Source organism: Dipodomys spectabilis, unplaced genomic scaffold (assembly GCF_019054845.1).
Source record: "Dipodomys spectabilis isolate Male_0828 unplaced genomic scaffold, ASM1905484v1 ptg000053l, whole genome shotgun sequence".
Lineage (NCBI taxonomy): Eukaryota > Metazoa > Chordata > Mammalia > Rodentia > Heteromyidae > Dipodomys > Dipodomys spectabilis.
In genome coordinates, this window is record NW_024870730.1 from 2,172,607 (window position 1) to 2,195,000 (window position 22,394).

The following is a 22,394-nucleotide window of genomic DNA, read 5'->3' on the forward strand; positions in this document are numbered from 1 at the left end:
CATAGCAAATTACAAGAGATCCCAGATAGTACAGCAATTCTTATTAAGGTCCCCTATTCTACATGTCAATAAATGATTTGCATAGAGTTTCTAAAAACATGATTTGCTTCTTCTACTAAGACATTATTGGACTTTGTGATCAACAAAACTTTACCTGAGGTGCCTTATTTGGCAATAAATCCCCATATAATCCAGCATGATAGCTTATTATTAAGCAGTAATGTTTAACTGCATAGGTATAACCAAAAGATGTAAATTCCTTAGGTAAAAAAGGCCTACAATTGCTCTGAAAGTCCCAGCCTCACCACTGGTAAGCAAAGTAACTTCTGAGTTACCCACAAACACAGAAAAAGGGATTCACCTAACTTCAGAGAGACTGAAGGAAATACATGTGGAAGAAGTTCCTTAATCTCAGTCAAGAAAGATCAGCTTTTGGTGTTCCAATACAAGACTATTTATACAAATGTCCAAACAACAATTCTTTTTAGCAGTAGCTAAAAAATCCTGCATAGCTCCAGATTTACACAACAAACCACAAAAGCTTCAAAGCGGATTGCTATTGCATGTATGCAATTAACCTTCTTTCACTGATTAAATTTAGTATTTTTGTTACCAAAATAATCATTAGAAGCCAGGTGCTGGTGGCTCACGCCTGTAATCCTAGCTACTCAGGAGGCTGAGATCTTAGGATCGCGGTTTAAAGCCAGCCTGGGCAGGAAAGTCTGTGAAACTCTTATGTCCAATAAATCACCAGAAAACCGGAAGTGGCGTTGTAACTCAAGTGGCAGAGTGCTAGCCTTGAGCTGAAGAGCTGAGGGACAGTGCTCAGGCCCAGAGTTCAAGCCCCATGACCGACAAAATAAAAGAAAAAAAAATCATTAGAAATTATGTAGGCTCACACCAAAGAAAAATATTGCCCATATCTAAGAAACTGGAAAAAGGAGTCATGAAGTTCCTCAGTGGAATGCAGAATGGTGTCTAGCCTAGAATTAAGGACTGACTAAGCTATGAAAAATCTCATAAGGTTGCAATTCAGAGTCATGGAAATAACTATTGTTCAAATCAATACAAATTAACTTTAGATGTAAGAAATAAATGGATGTTTACCCAATAGAAAAGGTAACTTCATTTATATTATTAAAAATCCACAATTTTGCATCTGTTATCAAATCATTTCTGCATTTCTGATGTGATTATCTCAGATTTTCTAAGGTAGAAGTTTTTCCAGGAATTTATTTTAGTATAACAAAGATAAAATAGAGAGAAATACAAAGTAAAGAGGGAACTATTCCTTCTTCCCCAGATAAGGAATAGGAGTAAAGAGTCTTTGCGTTTTCTTTTAAATGATTCTTAACTTTTTTTTTTTTTGTCAGTCATGGCACTTGAACTCTGGGCAAGTGCTCTACAACTTGAGCCACAGCACCACTTCCAGTGTTCTGGTGGTTAAATGGAGATAAGAGTCTCACATACTTTCCTGCCCTGGCTGACTTTAAACCGAGATCCTCTAGTCCCAGCCTCTTGATTATCTAGGGATTATAGGCATGAACCACCTGTGTTCGCCTCTTAACTTCTTTAAGTTACTGAGATGAGTAAAATCTTTGATGAGTGTTCTCTTTATATAGTTTTGGTGGAAAAATGTATATTTATAATTAGCTAGCTGGATTCAGTTTAGATGATTCCAATTTTGTTGGCAACATCTAAAGCATCATAATCAGGAGCCCCTTAAACATATGCCTTCTTCTCTCCATCAGGTCTGATAAGAGTATTGACCTTAGCCACATCAATGTCATAGAGCTTCTTCACAGCTTGTTTGATCTGATGCTTGTTGGCTTTGACATCTACAATGAACACAAGTGTGTCGTTGTCTTCTATTTTCTTCATGGCTGACTCAGTCTATTTATATTTTTATTACTCATGTTTTAAAACAATTACAGCTTAGTACCTCAAATATTTTGTGAAGTGTCTTTGAAGTATCCACTTACTCAGATCTGAAAAATCATAATGAAAAGGAGATGTTTTAAAACTCTCCCTGGTGACCATGACTTTTAAACTCTGTGTTCTTCAGGATGATTGGTATATTAAAGAATTTAAACAATAAAAACAATTTAAATTTAAATAATTTGTTTTTTTCATACCCTTCCCCAAATTATACCAACATCAAATACAGTGAAAACATGGATTATACCATGGAGGAGGGGCATACAGAGCAACAAAAATCACGTGGTGCCTTATAAATACTTTAGAAACAATAGCAAGGAAAAAAAAAACCACTTAAGCTTAGTGATCATTCTTCTCATCCACAGCTACCTATCAGTTATTCTCAAAACCCAACAATCAGTTTGAACCAGACTACTCATTTAAATATGCATTCTTACTTTAATTTATTGCTTCTTTTATCTTAATCTGGAAATAACTCCCCTCTCACACGTCAATTTCCAAAACTTGGCTCAGTACAACAGCTTCTCTGAGCATCCTGTCTTTTCCATGAAGATTTTAGATATGGTCATTCCTCCAGAATTAAATTATTTTAACCTTGTAGACTTTCCCTTATATGTTATCATGTGTGCTTGTTTACCTATATCATTACTATCATGACCTATTTGAATGTCATTGCTACCTTCAAATTCTCCATTGCAAGCCCCTAATTCTTCAATCCACAAACCCTTCAATATATCTGACAAAAAAAAAATCAAAATGCCAAATCAGAAAGAGAACTGATACAGGCATGTATTTTGTGAGTTAAAAAAAAAACAGGCCAGGGCTGGGAAGGTGGCTCAGTGGTAGAGCGCTTGCCTTGCATGCCTGAGGCCCTGGGTTTGATTCCTCAGCACCACATAAGAAAAAAGAAAAAGGCCAGAAGTGGCACTGTGGCTCAAGTGGTGGAGTGCTAGCCTTGAGCTGAGGAGCTGAGGAACAGCACCCAGGTCCAGAGTTCAGGCCCCACGACTGGACCCCCCCCCCAAAAAAAAGGCCAAAGCATGAAAGTAAAAAGAAGGGTAATTTTCTGTGAGACACTGATTCAGGACCACAGAAAATATTCTATTATATATATTCAGACCCACCTATAAAGCAAAAGAATTATTTAAAGGACCTGATGCAGAATTATACTTTCTCAGGCTTTCACATTTCACTTGCTCATCTGATACTCTTGACTGTTTGAATGTTTATTAGAAATCACTCAGCCTCTTTCATTTCTCCACTTATCGAATCAGCCACACACTGACATTTCTGGAGCATCTACACAATATTCTTGGTTACATTATACACTCAGGGGAAACAGTAACTCGAACAGTCAAGTCCTCTATGCATCTTGCTTTAGGAGTTAAAATCCAAACAATTAGAAAAAAGTAGATTTGGTAATGCGTTTGTCTTTTTCCAGGAACTGTCATCAGCCTTTTAAAAAACTATCCATTCTGTCAGCCTGAAAACCTGCTAGGGCATTACTTCTTTCATTCCATTTTCTCTAATTCCTTCCTCAGTCTGCCCTAAGACAATCAATCACTTCATTTTTTATGCCTTTTAATTTTCTGGTTCCTTCTACATGAAGTGTAATTGAATAAAATACAATTATTGATTACATACTGGAAGTACTAAATTAATTATTGTATGTATTAACTGATTTATTTGCTAGACTGAAAATAACTCTACTTTAAAAAATGCTTATAAAATGGATCTGTTCTCTGGTAACATGCTTTTCTGATGAGGATTCTGAGCTATGCCTTCACATTATTCTTTATTTATTTCAAAAGTAAACATTTAGCTTTCCTTATTATTGAGATTTCATTCCTTAAGAGAATTTGTGTAGTATGCCTGATACTCTGGGTTACATTCATAGCACTAAAAAGAAATCATGAATATAAGAAACACATGTACAATACAAACTCACAAGGTATAGACTAAGCTGAAAGTTTACTACACATATATGAAGCTGAAGATAAACATGACAAATGAGGGTGACATATTTGGATATCTAAAAGAAAGTTAGAATTAAAATGTTTTATCTTTTGGATCATTTTATGGGCAGATACTACAATAAGTTTCAACAATTTTATCTAATTCAATATGTAAGACATTATTATCAACTCGATCCTTTATGCATTAAAGCAAATATCCCAAGATCAGAAAGTGAAGAATAGGAAGGGTCCGAAACATGTATCCCCGATAGGATCAGAAAGGGTATACAAACCTGTTTACCCCTAAATAAATATAACTTTTTACGCTTACAAGTGCACTCACGCAACACACCTATACATGCATACAATAACATTTTAAGTATTTAGAAATTATTTTAAAGCACACAGAATATTAAAGGAAAAAAGGGTAGGAAATACTACTAAATCTGACTAAGAACAACTGAAGTGCAAAATGATTTTCTTTCTTGCTATTGTTTCTAACATATTTATAAGATGATTTCTTTGTTGCTTTGTATGTCCCTCCCCCCACAGTATAATTCCTGTTTTCACTGTATTTGATGTTGGTATAATTTGTGTAGGGGAAGGGGAAAAACAAACTGTTTAAATAGGGATACAGGTGGACCCACTGCAACAATGAGATGTACAAGACATTATGTCGAAAAAAACTAACTTTACAATTTTTGTGCGGGTGTGGGGGGACAGAGAGGTGGTGGAGAGATGAGAAGGGATGGGAAGGGGAAACAAAGGAGGAGGCAACAATGCTTGATAAGAAATGTACTCTTTACCTTGCTCATGTAATTGTAACCCCTCTATATGGTATTTTCACAATTAAAAAAATGCAATGGATTTGAACTGCAGCCATTCCAATCCTTTGCTCATAGCTGCAGAGCAATGGCTCATATGTTGTCCAAGAACAAAGGCAAAATAAAGAAAATGAGAAATCTGATGTTCTTTTCAAAAGAAATAATTTGATTTGGTGAAGAACATGAGTAAGTTCAAAGTGTGTTGTATGAAACACTGAAAATTTTGGAGGCTAGTAGCACCATCTCATATTACTGGATTTTTAGTACTTCATGGTAAATTGTTAGCTTTGTATCAGATATAGAAATAATATATATGAAAACTATTTAATAAAAAGAGGCCTAGACATACAGTTCTATGATTGCAGAAATTCAAAACTTTGCTTACAATAAGTACACACTGGACAAATAATTCAAACCTACTTGCAAATCACATCAAAAGACCTGACATTTACTTCCAAAGTTATTTGTTAAGGATTTGCCATGTCAAGATTTTGGTAATTTAACTGCAAAACAGATTCAATATGATGTTTGGAATAGATGTAACATAATATAATCCTCATCTTTGAAAGATGAGATTCCTGTCATAAACTTTGTATATGAGCCTGTCTTAAGTAGATATAGAAATTATTTAACATGAAGTTCCAAATTCCTTTCAATGAACCCTGAAAGAAGCAGAACATTATGAAAGTGGGGGCAAATTAAAGAGTATTCTCTAGAAGTACACAAATGTCTGACAGTGATTTCTCACAGCAACAGAAGGAATAATGTGAAACTTGCTCTTCTTTCAGTCTCAATGTGATGCAAGAATACCAGAATTTATAAAACAGGTGAGAGAATTCACAAAGATAAAAGCATTGAGAAATTTAAAATGTATCAAGAGATAGAAAAGAAAAATTGAAATTACAGTACTTAAAGGGAAAATGATAAAGAAAGATTATAAATACATATACAGAGTAAATATAGAACATTTTGAAAAAGAAATTGCTAGCATAGAAGAATAGCTCCAACCTTTTTCTAGAACATTAGAAACAGGAAAAGCTAGGAAAAATAATGAAAAAGATCTTTGATAGCTCATAGGTCATAAAACAAAGTCAGCTGTTACTGCTTTGGGCAATTCTGCTCTGGCCCAGGATAGGAAATCGGCAGGATTGGGACATATACCATTATCACCAAAATAATGGAAGAGAAGTTTCCAGAGCTGACTAAAAATACAATTCTGAATGTGTATGTCCAAAATATTTAATGCATTTTATCATAATCAAATCCAAATCTTTAGCAGTTATAACCTTTAAGTGATAAAGAGTTCATATATCTCAAATGAACGAAGAAACTACTTGTTCTCGATCTTTCATTCCAAACCAGATTTACAAGAAAATCCAATCACATATGTTATTGTGAGAATAAATTTGAATTGTCAAAATTTTCTTAGTCAAAGAGTATATTTAATAATTAAATGTATTTATTTCAGAACACAATATTAAAAGGTGCATGAGCCACAAATGAAGGAATCAGCACATTTATGGAATATTCACATAGTTACAAAGCACAGTTCTATAACTGCATAAATTTGCCACCGGTTTGCCTCAGACTGGTAATATGATGCCTATTATCCAGCTTAATGATGAAATGTAATTTGCTTGTTTTGCTTTTTTAATCTTTGTAATATTTAATTCTCTGTCTGGAAACCTACATACATACATATACATTGTCATGTACAAAAATAAATGTTCGACCAGAAATATACTCATTACCTTACTCATGTAACTGTAACCCCTCTGTACAGCATCTTTACAATAAAGATAAATAAATTAAAAAATAAAGAAGTAAGGAACTAACCACATGTGAAAAATGGCACTGCTCACTAAGACTGGCTCTATCTAAAAACTAGTAAATTGTAGCTTATATTACTTACTTGATAATTGGAAGTGTTGGGTTACAAAACATTACAGCTTCGAGCATCTACAAATCCTTTCCCAGTTAAAGGAAGCACAATACATTAAATTACTCCCCATTCACATGTGGGAGTAACTAACTGTCAATACTTCAAACTGTCACCCTCGACACATAGAACATAACTCAATTTGCCTGGTGTCTCTTATTTTACTTAAATATATTTTATAGTCTTTAACATTTTTCTTTACGCACTGGTAATCTTCAATCAGGTTTTCCCAAATAAACTTTAAAATCTTATGCAGATTCCATTCAAATATAGATATTGCTTGAAATAATATTTGTCAATTTCTTCACAGTTTTTAAATTTTGGTAAATGTTTATATAGACTTCTTCCATGTAATATAAAGACAGCCACATGTTTAATCTAATGCGTGTTCTCTGAAATAACTATCAATAACACTAATAATAGCTGTCAAAGTGTAACATATGGATGTAGATGTTCAGGAGTATAGTAAAAGTTATTTAAGACACCAATCCATGTCTTAACGTTTATATTCAGACGATGTGTGTTGAAGAAACATAACATTTGGAATCAAAGTAAGGATCTCTTATATGTACCAAGGCCTGGGTTATAATAAGAGATAAGTTTTCAACATCCACTGCTTTTTAATCCAAAATTCTATTTATAATAAAACTAGTAAAAGTAAATAAAGCTATATACTAAATAAGTCATTGTTCTCTTGTATTATACTTCCTCATCCTGAATACACATACTACTAATCTGCTCAATTATATTAATATAAATCTGTCTGTAGATTTCTCACAAAGAATTGTTGTTCATAGATCAAGAAACATAGTAGAATTCAGACCATACAGAATGTTTAAGTACAACTTACAACAATAAAAATTCCATTTTAAAGATTATTAAATTTAATTTAGTTTATGTGGTTATTAGAACTCTTGGAAGAGTTAAATGTATTACCAACATATTGAACTATTTTTGTTAATAATGCCAATACTGTAAAGTTCTAAAATGTTAGTGTTAAAATTTAACAATTACATTAACATATTGAAAATATTTCCAGCCTTCAAACCCAAAAATAACAAGAAAACTCCAATCTCCATACGGCAATGAAAAAGCAAAAATTATTATAAAGAACACAAATACAGCATGTGCAATAAGTATATTGTAATATCTTATGCCTGATACCATCTCCCTTACTAAATATCACCAGCAATACAATTTATAACTCACACCACAGTCAGATGGGAAGAAAGAGCCACTATATCACATGACATTACTATTAAAGATCATTTCAGTATTTTCAATTTTCATTTCAGTATTTAGGTCACTAATGAAGGCATCTTGGTTTTATCTTAAACAGCTTTTACTGACTTGAAGCCCCTGAGCTCCATATTCTTTCAGCAATCACTTTAGATAGCTAGCAATAATAAATCCTCTCTCCCTTTGAGAGGTAAATGTATGTTAAAGCTTCTTATGAGAATTTCAAAGCAGCAACAACTTTCTCCAGAACTAAGAGCCATCTCTTCCAACTTTAAACTTCTAAGAAGGTAGAATCCCTATTTCACACTCTGTGGGAGAAGCAGAGCTACAAACTAGTAGAGTCACAGTACACACACACACACACACACACACACACACACCACATGCATACTGTATGTACATATAGTATGTATGCATGCATATAGTATGTAAATATATATACATATATAGTAGATAATATTAACAACTGTGACTAAGGCACTTTAAGTGTTATTTAGAAAACTACACACCATAATTTTGGTAGAAAAGAATAGAGTAATAAGGGAAAAATCAGTCTCCATTTAAAATTCAGATAAATCTAAATTGCTTTACCATAGGTTGGAGCATCAACCATACTTCTTATAATAAAGCAAGCCATAATTTTCTACTTATCTCTGAATTTATCCTTTGATAACTGTAAACTATCTAAGCTATCAGTTTGTGGTTTCAGATCAAAACATTAACATTCTAGACTGGGCGTGGTGGCCGTTAGCTGTAAGTTGAGCTATGTGGGGTGTGGAAGTTAAAGGGATCATGTTCCCAAGATCAGTCAGTTTAAAAATGAGACCCTTACTGACAAATAAACTAAACCGAAAAGACTGAGTGCATGACTCATGGGGTAGAGCACTGGATTTAAAAATGCAAGTCATTGAATTTAAAGTCTAGTTCCACCAGAAAAAAATAGCAGATGTAAAAGGAGTCCTTCAATTCAAGCCATATTCTGAGCATGAATTGTTTGTCAAATCAAATCCAACCTCCATTTGTATTTCTGTGAGATCCTGCAAATCTAAGTCAAGCCTCTTTCACCACAGGAAAGCAAAATTTACACTGGCCCTTGCCAAACCCAATAATACACACTAATAAAATAATTACTAATTAACTATACATTGGAAATGGATTGTAGCTCAAGTTATAGAGTCTCAGCAATGGAGACATAGACATACATGGTTACATGCATGCACCCTTATAGCATTCTAAAGAGAAATTTTATAGTATAATATATTATATATAACATATTATATATTATATAATACATATTGTATATATATACAGTAGAGTATAATATATATAGTATAACATATATTATAGTATACTATGTATATGATAACATAGCATAATCTATGTTACACAAAGCAGTCATAAATTTTCCTAAACCTGTAATATATCTAATATCAAGTATAAACCATGGTATCCACAACAGACTTCAGGTGATGAGGCCCCAGTGTAGGTTCAACAAGTATAATAAATGCACCATTCTGTCTGGAGGCTATATAGGAGATGGGAAATGTGCAGATATGGAATATATGGGAACCTTCTCTATTTATACTGTTTTACCATGAATCTGAAACTAAAACAACACTGTTAAAAACAGACTACCTATATTTTATGTATGAAAATATAATAGCAGTATGTTTTCTTTTCAGTGCATCAGAAAGTGAACTAGAATTTTTGCTTTTTTGTCATCCATGAGCAAGTTGAAATCATTAATGAAATAGGAGTTCAACTCAATATCAGATCTCAGCAGTAAGGTTAACTGTATTGTATTTCAAGGAGTATTGTATTTCATACTGGAGCAAAAGATTTTATTTGTTATAGAAGCTTAATAGTTTAACTATTAAGCTCTATATACATATAATAGGAATATTAGCAAGTATATACTGAGACTTGATTGCATATTTAGTGTTTACAGAAACAATCATAACATATACACTCATAACCCTAGCTTACTTATGAGAAATCAGAAGCTAAGAGAAGTTAAGTAGTCCACTATTCATTAGAGATATAAAGTTTCATGCTCCAATTTAGTCTACATATATAGCCATTATATTAAACTATTCCATTGACTGCAGAATTATGCTGATTTCCAACTCGTCAGTCTTTAACTGTTTTTATAATAAATTAAAGAACCATAAGCTCATAAAGTTCTAAAAACAGTCAAGGGACCCACAAAGCAAAATAATTTATTGTGCAGCTTCTAATTAGCTGTAATTACAATATTTAATAAATTAAACACCTACATTTGGAGATAATCAAATCCTTTCACTGAACTCTATGGCTGCTATTGTGTATACAATAGGCTAATAACAATCAGAAGCATTATTTAAATGCTGTCAAGAAGTATAAAAGTGTAATTTATTGCCAATCCTGAACTATTCTTCTTCTAAAGTAGGTTTAATGTGGATACTTGGTATAAGAAAAATGAATTACAAATCATCTACAATTTAATTAAGATAGCATATCTTATTCTTACAAAACATGCTCAGTTACACCTGCACACACACACATGAATACACACACACACACATACACACACACACACACACACACACACACACACACACACACACACACCTGAAGATGCACAGTCATCTGGGAAGTTCTTTATTTATGAAGTTATGAAAGAATTTCTCTACATATATCAGGTGAATGAAAGTGCTCACCATTGTGTATTAGACAATGAAACAGGTCTGACACTATGACAATCATATATGTCATAATATAAAGATGGATTGAAGTTGTCATTGAATGTGGTATCTGTAAGAACAGGATATTAGCCCTTTTATTGTTTATCTTGTTTTGTTTTGGAAGGCATGTGCTATATTCATTTTTCAGTTTTATAAACTGATGAAAGACCTGTAAATTTTATCCAGTCCTTTCACCGATCTACCAACGACTGAAGGGAAGGTTAAGGAACATGGGGTCACTTGTGCATCTTGTGAATGAACATGATAGAATGGTAAGATGGTTGCTCAGCAGAAGAGTACACAGCTTTGTGTCCTCTCCAAAGAAGAAAAAGAAGTATTGTGTTTTCATTACCTGAGAGCCTAAATATTGAAGATGACAGCAGTAGTCAAACCAAAAGCAGTAAAAATTAACAAACCTCCTTTCACATCATGAGAAAAAAATATCTATCATGTGGTATACTCTGTCCACTCTTAATAATCAAGAACTAAGTGTTACTACTGTTTGTGCCCCAGAGGAAGGGAAAGAAAAGCAGATGAACAAAGGAAATTCAACTGACCAAAGATGATGATTATTTTAAATTTTATCTGCGACCAAAGAACAGTTTTCCCCAGAAAAGAAGACATAAGCATGAAGTATCATAAAACACTGGCTGCCGAGAGTACAATGAATGAATATAAGTTGCAGGACATAACTAAAGGACTACCTAAAGAAATAAAGACACTGTGTCTGTTTGATGCTTTCAAGTAGAAACTCCCTCAAAAAGAAAGGGAAGGAAAAGGAAAACATTCAGCAACAGTGGCCATGGTTCCAGTAAATATCATTTTCTCAAAGTATCAATAAATCATATCGAGCCTGTTGTTTGCCTGCTTATATTAGAAATATCAAATGATATTTTAATTCAGCAGTTTATAGACAATGAATGGGATTTTCCTTTTAGTTATTTCATGGAAGAGATAAACATTTCTGCTTCCACAACGCTAAGGTTAGGCTTTCAGAAATATGTATGTCAGCATATCTTTTGTGTCCAAAAATACGTCCTGCTCAAATTTCCTTCAAAATGTTGCCTAACCAGTGGCTATAAACTCTCACAGTGACAACTATGATCCATTATCCAGCACTCGACATGCCAGCTCAACATCACTCTATTAACCGACTTTCAGTTTTCTCACTCCCCGTGGGGCCCTCGCTCCTAAGATTGATGAGGTGAGACAGTATTTGAGCCTTCTTCCCTGACTTGACAAACAGCACAAATGGCCCTTTAGCCCGCAAGGAGGAGAGCAGGCGGACAGGAGAGAGAAAGACAGCCTCGCTGTATTCCTGGAACTCTGGAATGACAGCCACATAGTGCGCTGCTTGCTTTCCAAGGCAATTTGAAAACCGTTTAGCAGATTTTACATTTGAGTCAAACACATAGCTCTCTTTCTCCAATTAAAGTGCCCCAACGCGGCATTAGGACATATTGCAAATGTAACAATTAGAAAGGGATTAAACTTCTGTCCCTCAGATATCTCAGCGAAGCGACTTTCTAAGATAAAAGTTGCTGCTCCTTCCAACTTTAACTACACTAAAACTCTAATCACTCCTTATAATTCCCAAAATGGTGTTATCGCTTTCTTTTTTAACTATTGAATTCACTCTGGCAGAGCTCCGGCAATAAAACCCATCATATTCTAATTTTCAGACAGCTTGATAGAACCAATGTTCTCGCTATAGATAAAGTGTAATGAAGCACTTTCTTTCCCATAGGAAAGTCTTTGACTCATATGCTTTGATGCCAACTAGCCTTCGCATCTGCTGCTTCGCCATTGATGGCTGTAACTTGGCATGCTAAACTAGTGTCTGATGAAGCAGCTTTACTCAAAGGCACCATTTTATTTCTTGCAATGAGAACATAGTAAAATGGTGTTGGTTTCCTGTAGGCCTTATGCAAATCCCTGTAATAAACACAGGATCAGGCCTCCCTTACAATAAATTGTGTGTTAGACAAGAGGAGGAGGGAGACAATCTCCATGGGTAAAAAAAACAAAAACAAAAACAAAAAAACTCCTTTTGAGGCAAAGAAAACAAATGAATAGCAAAGAATTACTTTAAATATTTGTTTCAAATAGGACACGTTTGTATCAAAACCTTATTAAGATAGTAATAACAATTTTAGCATACCAAACTGGTTTTATTAAACAGGCTATTTCATTAAAATACCACCCTAATATAATTTATAACCGCTTAAACTAATTTTAAGAGGAATGCATTTTCCACAGTCAAATTTTTGGCACAATTAATAAAGGAAAAATGACTTTAAAAGAGAAATTAAGTGACTACTAAAACCTTCACTGAGATATTTTTTTAAAGGGGGGAATCAAGTAGAAAATGAACTAAAACCATCATCACAACTATGTTTATTGTAGCATTAGTTACCATAGCCAAGATACAGAATCCACCCAGATATCCCTCAGTGGACAACTGGATCAAGAAAACATGATACACACACACACACACACACACACACACACACACACACACACACAAACAATATGGAATTCTACTTGTCCATCAGAAAAATGACACTGAAGCATTCATAATGAAATGGAAAGGGTTGGAGAGGCAACTTACTTAAGTGAAGTAAGACAGATCCAGAGAAACACAGATTGCATAGTTTCTCCCATTAGTGGGAACTAGAATGTGCCTATAAATCTAGAATGAAGCGCACTGGGTGGCACCCAAGCAGTTTCAAATGAATTAATATAGTATAATAGAATCTATGGAGAATGCAAATTGTATAATTTTTTAGAGTGATTAATTCAAAATTTAACAAAGTGAGTACTAGGATACGGGTACCTGCAAGGGGGTGGTGGTAAGGGGAAAAGAGGTAGAAGAATGAATGATGGAAATGAGTAGAATGCAGGCAAGAATGCATTGTATGTGCAACAGAATTGAGAAAAAGGGAAGAGGTAAGAGGAAGGGGGGGTGAAGATGTTGAAGGAATGATACAGATCAAGATGCATTGCATACATAAACTGTTTTGTTCAAGAATAAAAAAATCAATATATAACCCAAAAAGAAAAGTGAGGGAACAAGTAGGGTGGGAGGGTTGTTTGAGAATGTTAAAAGGGGTGACACTGACCAAGAGGTACTATATTACTAAACCACTCTGTTGAATGCCAATTACTTTGTACAACTGCCTAAAGGAAATAAAAAATATTTTAATAAAAAAGAACAGATGAATTTAAATAGTCATAAAAACCATAACTCTAACTTCTTGTAAGCAATTATGAAACCTATTTATATTGCAGCTTTTAAGCAATATAAGCATTGTTTCATTTGTCTCAATATGTAGAAAAAATAAACAGGTTCCACAAAACTTCAACATGTGAAACAAAAAAAAAAAATTCTATGTATCGTAAGTTACCATAGTTACTCTCAATTTGTGATTTGCAAGCAAGTTGGCAAGAACAGCTCTTGGCTGCTTGAGCCTATTAGGTTTACCATCAACCAAGATTTGAGCAGAATATCATGTTTGAGACATATTTTATTTAGATCTGTAAGGAGATCTTGAGAACTGTGTAGTAATTTATCGTCAACAGTTAAAATATTTTATCCACAACAGGGAAAGGAGTTGAAGTAGTCCCGAAAATTACATGATCAGACAAGAAAACTACTTGATCGTCAATCTAATACTCTTATTCAGAACCCATCTTAACGTAAACATATAGAGTAGGGCAAGTTAATGTCAACTCATTAATGTAAATTGAAAGTCGTCTTTTTAATGGCAATGAACTTTTCTAAGGTCAACTACATTAATTTAATTTACTCCCTATTAGATGTGTCCATCATTCACATATAAATCCCTTCTACGACTGCGTTATATCCTCTTGTATGTCTCTTCTCTAATCCTCCACCCTGGCAGAAGACCTGGCAATAGATCAGAACATAGATTCCCCAGGGTTTAACTTTGAGTCAGCAACAATGAGCAACAACAAGTCAAGATTCAGCCCACAATACAATTCTGAGAAATACGTGTTTAGCTTTCTCCATCAATCGCTAGGAAAATTTGCATATTATTTATTAGGCTCCTCTAGAATATTACCAGAAAGGAACATGTAATGTCATTTATTCTCAGAAAAAGGTATAAGTACAATTCTGGCATGTAACTTGTAAAGAGACTATAGTCAGAAGGTTTATCATCTCATGCTTTTGTTTGATTTTCTATGAAGTCTGGGTTTAACAAAAAGAAAAATACTTACCCTAAATGCAAAGATATGGAATTAGATGCAATTAGTTATTAATATTGGTGTCAAAAAGGTAGAGATAATTTCAAGTTCCAACAAATAAATATGTATACAATAGCTTCCTTCAAGTAGTATTTTTACAAAATTAACTGATCTGATTTGGAGCCTGGATCTCATGATTCTCTAAAAACTGCTAAAATGACTATAATGTGCTAATATCCAGTCAGGATGAGAATTGGTTTAAACACAGTCATATTTTGTTATGTTATAAATTGATATTTGTATACAACCTAGGAATGATTGAGAAAAAATTTAAATATTTAAGGATTACAACATAAAATGTATGATGGAACAGGCTGATTAACACATCCATCACCTGACAAAGTTACCTCTTGTTAGGTATATGTATGGTGGACATACTTCCAATCTACTCTTGAAAGACATTTCCTGTATGCAATTTGTCATTCTTCAGTGTCATTACTGTATTAGTTCTTAGGTCTCTAGGACTAATTCACAGTTGGAAGACATGAATAAGTAACATCTTACAGATATTTAGAACTTGCTGAATAATGCATACAAGGAGGTCACTATTGTAATTGTCCCTCAAAGAAAGGAAATTTGATTTGAAAACTCAATACTTTTCTATTTGTCATAGTGATATGATGGCTTGTCATTAAATTACTCTGCTTTCCGAAGTATACATTATATGCTATCCAGCATGGGCACATTTTCTACCATTTTTGGGGGGAAGAAAAAACACTGTCCAAGATAATTTAAATTATTTATTTAACTTGAGATTCTGATAAAATAGACAATATCTTTACCATTGCTAGACAGTGATGTATACTTTTTTTTTTAAATTTGTCGGTCATGGGGCTTGAACTCTGGGCTTGGGTGCTGTCCCTGCACTCTTCAGCTCAAAGCGAGCATTTTACAGCTTGAGCCACAGTGCCACTTCCAGTTTTCTAGTGGCTAATTGGAGATAAGAGTCTCATGGACTTTTCTGCACGGGCTGGCTTTGAACTATGATCCTCAGATCTCAGCCTCCTGAGTAGCTAGGATTACAGGCGTGAGCAACTGGCACCCGGATGATGTAGACTTTTTAATGTATACATGGAAATTTAAACTATCAAACACAAAAAAATAAAATTAAAAAATGACTGAGCTAATATACCTTTTTATGATAATACTTGACTTTTAAACTGGTTTCCTTGGAATAGAGACAATAGCATTCATTAGTTGTAACTTGAAAACATATTTCCCTACACTTGGAGAATAAAAGAATATAATTACTAGGCTTAAGCTGACTGAATATGTAATGATAACCTGAAACAAAACTGGGTATCAGATCAGTGATCTCTAAGGCTACTCTGCTGTCAGTAGTTACTATGTAATAAGAAATCAACCCTGGTGTTACTGAAGTACCATAAGGAATTTCTAAGTCTCACATTGTTTAAAAAATCTTCTATATAGTGGTGATAATTACAATGTATATAGTACTGGTAAATATGTGTATAATTAAAGACATATTAAAATTTATCTCCATGTGCTCATCAGTAATTACTGAACCTGCTTTACTAAATATGCCTTTATTTGTATGAAAACTGGTCTGCTCGTAATAAATATAACAGACAAAAGTTATCATTCGCATACATTAGAGAATGATAGACTTTTGTAAGTCTACTCTTTAAGCCAATGCTATACAATGAAAATGTGTCACATTTTTATCCTTCCTTTTGAAAATTGTGATCCCCTCTGGTTCAAAAAATCAAGTCATTTAAGTTCTTAAATCATTGCAAACCAGGCTGGCTATTCAGGTTTCAAAACCTATACTATCAATCCAATATAATTTAATTTAGGAGCTCATTGAACAGATGACATCAGGATAAGTATCAGTCTATATTGAACCTGTTGTAGCTGTATCTGCCCCAATGGCATAAATGTTTCAGGAATTTAATGGGATCCAACAGTTGAGGTCATAAGGTGAATCAGAATGACTAATATTCTTAGCTCTTCTGAGTAATGATGGTTATGCCACAATGTCTTTCATTATTACTTTTATTGTGATACAGTGAGTCCCTTGATTATTGCTTTCATAATTAATAAGTCATTTAACCTCTCTGTGGCCCAGTTCCCATATCTGTTAAAGGAGAATAACGGTAATTACTTCCCACCTTTCTTAAGGGTTGCAATGAAAAATAAGGATTGGGTAGTTAGAACATACTATGAGTTCTCCTAAAATAGGAACACATCGTGAGTGTGTGTGTGGGGGTTGGGGGGGAGAGCGAGAGAGAAAGAGAGAGAGACAGAGAGCAGCCAACTTTTCTCTTTCTAGACACTAGAAGGTAAAACTTTTTCCAGATAGTATAATGCAGAGCTGGCATTCTTTACTTCACTGAACTTTCAAATACATTGACTTTCAACCAATGGTTACAGGCAATGCTATACAAGATCACGAATTTTGAAGAAAATGTTTTACCTATCTGTTGAACAACAGAATCATGTTAGAAAATAAATATCCACTTATAGCACTTCTGTCTATGTCTCTACAGCTTTTAGATGATTCACTTTGAGGCCGGATACCATCAGCTACGGGGAGAGGATGGGAAGGGGAAACAAAGGAGGAGGCTACAATGCTTGATAAGAAATTTACTCATTATCTTGCCCATGTAATTGTAACCCCTCTGTACAGTATTTTCACAATAAAAAAGAAATTAAAAATAAATAAATAAATAAAATAAAAAAAACCAAAACTACACTATTTTTTGAAACCATTCTCTTGAACTGAGAATTCTAAAACAATCACATAACAATGAAATAAGTGAAAATGAAAATGTATAGGAAATTCTTTTAGAAGACAAAGCTTTAATAAGGGTGCTTCTGAAAGTACTTACATATTTTCTTGTTAATGTAAAAATAAATAGTATCAAACATAAATAGATAATGTATGATACTCCATAGCTTATTTTATTACCTAAGTGAGTATGTATTTATTTGAATTCCTGGTTGTTAGATTTTTTTAATTGTATATCAAGGCTAATATGTCTATATGATTTAATAAGCCAAAACATGAAGCTACAATTAGAATCTCTTAAGGCAAACAAAAACACCAAAAGAAAACCCATCAATTAAGCTTTGACTTTTTTCTAATTTCAACAGTAAGCATTCAGCATGTATGAAATGACAATATAAGGTAATTGTCAGCTCAGTGATTATGGTTATTATTGTAACTGTAATTCCAGAAAGCTTCTATTCTAAAGGAAATCTGTGCCATTGGAAACAAAGTTGCTTCCGATCAATTTTCTCCATGTCTTGGAAGCACCCTGTTGCTAGACAGAAAACAAGATATGAAAGGAGATGGTAAGAAGAAAATCAGTAGTAAGGAAAAGTTAAGGTAGACAAAAATGACACTTCATATAGCAACTGAGAACAAAGAACAAAAGAGTGAGAAGACATACAAAGGAGAAAAATAAGCTTAGAAAAGAAAAACATGATACAAAGAGCTGAGAAGAGAAATTGGTTCTGGAATTGGTTTCAGTAAAATAGGCTTAACTCAAATTTCTACTAATTCTTGGAAAGAAAACTGAAATTAAAACCCTGAAATATTTGTGGGATATAATAATGTGTCAACGTGTGCAGAGTAGAATAATGTACCAAACACAATCATTTGATTATATTTCTGATTATACTACAAATCCAACTTCAAAAGTCCCTGGATACTGTAATAATTTAAATATAATCACATAGTCACTTCTTGCAAAGTTCTTGAGCTGGACAATGCACATTTAGCAATTCCAATGTCTGAATACTTAAAAAAAATGCCAACCCAAGTTTTATACGATTGGCTGTTTCTAATAATTCTAAAACACTTAATTAGGAAAAACCATTGGCCTATTGTACTTAATATTCAAAGAGCACCCTATTGAACAAAATATTTTGCTTATCTTTGGTAATTCAATAAATTTAACTAAGCAATAATGATTTTTGAGTTAAATATGAAATATACATTGAATTTTTAGCCATATGAGAAATTCACTTTGGAAATTATTAATTTTTAAATGGTATAGATTGATTAAATGAAATTATCATTTGTGAAAAGTTGAACAAAAGCTAATTTCATTTTATCAGATGTTTTTCAAAAAAAAAGCATTTTTTGGCAAAGTTGATGTTTTAAATCACAATGAAGAGAACAATTCTACAGTTTCAGTATTATACCTGCATTTTCCGCTGTCTCCTAGGAAGAGATAATTAGTATTTGGTATAGAATTCCCAAGTAATACAGTTTCTGAAACTCTGTAGTTACTTGATGAATGTTTGATGAAAGGATTGTGTAGCCTGACCCAATCACCCACTTTTTAAACAATATCTACCATTTCTATGGTGATGTGACCTTCCAATTGCATTTGTATGAGGAAGCAAGGGAAATATCCATCCTTAAAAGTTTTGCCAAACTTACCTACAAAACTTTAAAAGTAATTTGTAAAACATGCTAGGAACTATAAAATGATGCTAACTTTTTAAAGTGAAATGTCATTCTCTGCTCTTCTTTGGCCTAGTGAGATCAGAAGGAAAAAAGGCAAGACAAATAACGAACAAAGGAGCAGGATACTCTGAATGCCACCACACTTTCCAAGTAACTGTTGTGTTATAGGGTTGTGTCTCTAGAACTCACTGTGAATTCCACATGGCAGCTCATTTCCAGATTCATTGCCTTGCAGGATATTAAATAGGTAAGTGTACAGATAATAAGAATTGATCCTTCCTGTACTTGGTATATACTTTGCCATTTCAACACAAATATATACACACACAGGAAATAACTCTGCATGTAAGTGGTCTGTTCTGGAAAAAAAAAACACTGTTTATAAAACCTGAAGCTATTACTATTCTTTTTTTTTTTTTTTTGCCAGTCCTGGGGCTTGGACTCTGGGCCTGGGAGCTGTCAATGAGATTTTTTTTTGCTCAAGGCTAGCACTTTATCACATGCGCCACAACATGCCCAGATTTTTTCTGAGTAGATTATTGGAGATAAGAGTCTTGCAGACGTTTTTTGCCGCGGCTGACTCTGAACTACAATCCTCAGATCTTAGCCTCTTATTTCCTTATTTACACCAAGAAGAAAAAAATTGTTACCTTTGGGTAGACTTTCTTTAAATAGAAGGATATCCTTATAAAGCATACACTTCACAGCATTTTAAGGATTAAAATGATTTGTTCCTATGGTCATATACTGATGTGTATAGTTCTGTACCCTTTCAGTTAAAGGCAATTAACCATTTGGCTCACATCATAGTATTGTTACTCCCCTTAGATTTATAAATTGACAGAGGGTTACTTGTGCTTTAACATGTTAGTATGTAACCTTTAGCAAGAAAATAGGACTTACCTTGAAAAAAGTCATGGTTGCACCATCCTCTACTGCTCCGTACTCTATCTTGGTTTGTTTAGCTAAATCGTCAGCAGAGTCAATAGGAGATTCCATGCGTTCCACTGTCAGAAAGGCGGCTAGGTTAGCAGTATACGAAGAAATGATGATAAGTGTGAAAAACCACCAAATGCCTCCCACTATCCTGGTGGACAGCGCTTTGGGCATGAGCTCAGAACCTAACAGAGATTGGGGGAAAGGTAAAACGAATACAAAGAGTTGGATCAGCAATCAGATACTTTCGTTCAGCGTGGCAGGATGGGATCACTGTGTAATAAAAGGTTAAGCCATAGATGGATGTCTTGCTTTCATAATAAGCAAGCAACAACCATTGGAAGAGCAGATGCTAACTTCAGATAACAAACTTTTCCAGTGCTTGGATTTAAGTATAGTAACAGAGGAGATTCTACTTCTTCCTAAGATGGTGCAATGTACCAGGGAGAATATCACTGCATAACATTGATAATGCTCTAAAAATTTTCTCCAGTCTAAACTTACATTTTTATTCTTCTTATTTGGGGATATTCAGAAGAAATCTTTAACGTTTGCTTAAATCCAAAATATTAGTAAGTTTTATGCAAGGTTTCAACTTGCAGGTGTATATATACCCAAACATTTTGTCTCATTTTTAAAAAGAAATATTGCAAATGATAAAATAATTTTGATTACCCAGAGTCCTTCAGATGGGGTTTTAGCCCAGTGCTTATTTTCAAATATGGCAGTACATAAATTCCTAAGCATAAGCAAACATCTCCCATCACTTTGACTGGCTTCATTGAGGAAATTTAGGGTAAGAATAAGTGATTAAATTGTCACAAATTTGTTTTTATACATATATAAATATTCCATATCATAATACATGGCTGGAGTTGCCTGCCCATAGTATTAATCAAAGAATAGGATCTGAGAATTATTTTAATTGATTATTAAAATTTAAAAAGCATTTAGATTACAAAAATTACCCTAGAATTTTTTAATTGGCTTTATAATTTAAATTTATTTACCGTATTTAGTTTGTTTACCACATTACTTGCAAACTTATTGTTGAAATGATAGAATGTTGAGTTTTTAATTAAGAACATACACTAAATTTGTGGATATATAAATATGTGACCATTATCTTCTAGTCACTTTGAATCTATAATCCAAAAAACATGTATAAAAAGTAGTTAATTTTTAACTGAGTTTCAGTAAAATGGAATGAAGCAAAGATGGACTCCTTTTCTGCTGACCTGTTAGAGTCAGATCTTCAACATAATCATTGATGCAAGCACTAAAATAACAAATTTCTTGCAGAATTGAAAAGTAAAACAAACTACACATGTTAACACTGCAATGTGTGATATTATGACAGTATTTTGTCAAAACAGCCCATCTTACACCACAATTCATCTTACCCTTGCAGTTTCAAAGAAACAAAACAAAAAAATCAAAGGTAGAAAGAACTGGATATGACAGCCAACTCCAGCTCCAGACTCTGCCTACCCCTCTGCAAAGAAAACAAAAAACAAAAATAACAAAAGCAAAACAAACCCAGAAAAGTACCTTTCTGATGTAGTTGCTCCTAGGCCCTTTCAGACATACAAGGGGACACTGAAACACTAAAGCACTCCCAAGAGGACCAGCAGCTGTGGCTATTTTTCTTTTTCTTTTTTTTTTTTTAATTCTTTACAAACCAATAAAGTCAAACGAGACTGGGAAAGAAAACAATAGTGGAGACATTTGACAAAAATGGCCCAATTACCACAAGTTTGTATCTTACCCAAGGACAGAAATTCAGTGAGTACCTCCTAGGCTTGTGAATCAGAGCCTGGTTAGGGGCTGACTGTCATGTACTCAAGGTAACGTCACGTCTGACACTATATCCCACTAATTCCTGGGAACTGGGCATCAGCCAGGATGGTATGGGGTCCTCTTTCATGTATCCACCAGCCATAGTTGTGTGGCAAAGTAAATGTATATTTGAATGTTTCATTCTTTGTTTATCATCTTCAGAAATCTCAGTGTAGTCTCATGTTTAACTATTAGTGCTGACAGCAAGTTCACCTTGTGAACATACAAATGCTCAAAGATTTCCAACAATTTCAGGGAATTTAAAATTTTTAAAGTGTTAGGTTATTATTC

The 22,394-nt window shown here is 33.7% G+C and overlaps 1 protein-coding gene across 2 annotated transcripts in view; it reads right to left on the bottom strand.

The window, feature by feature from the left end:
- The window catches only part of Grik2 (glutamate ionotropic receptor kainate type subunit 2), a 564,289-nt gene that overhangs the window by 86,140 nt on the left and 455,755 nt on the right, over positions 1–22,394 (bottom strand). For both annotated transcript variants that reach the window (XM_042679550.1, XM_042679551.1), the window contains exon 13: positions 20,232–20,449. In XM_042679550.1, the coding sequence (XP_042535484.1) occupies positions 20,232–20,449 (218 nt within the window). The remainder of the gene's footprint in view (positions 1–20,231; positions 20,450–22,394) is intronic.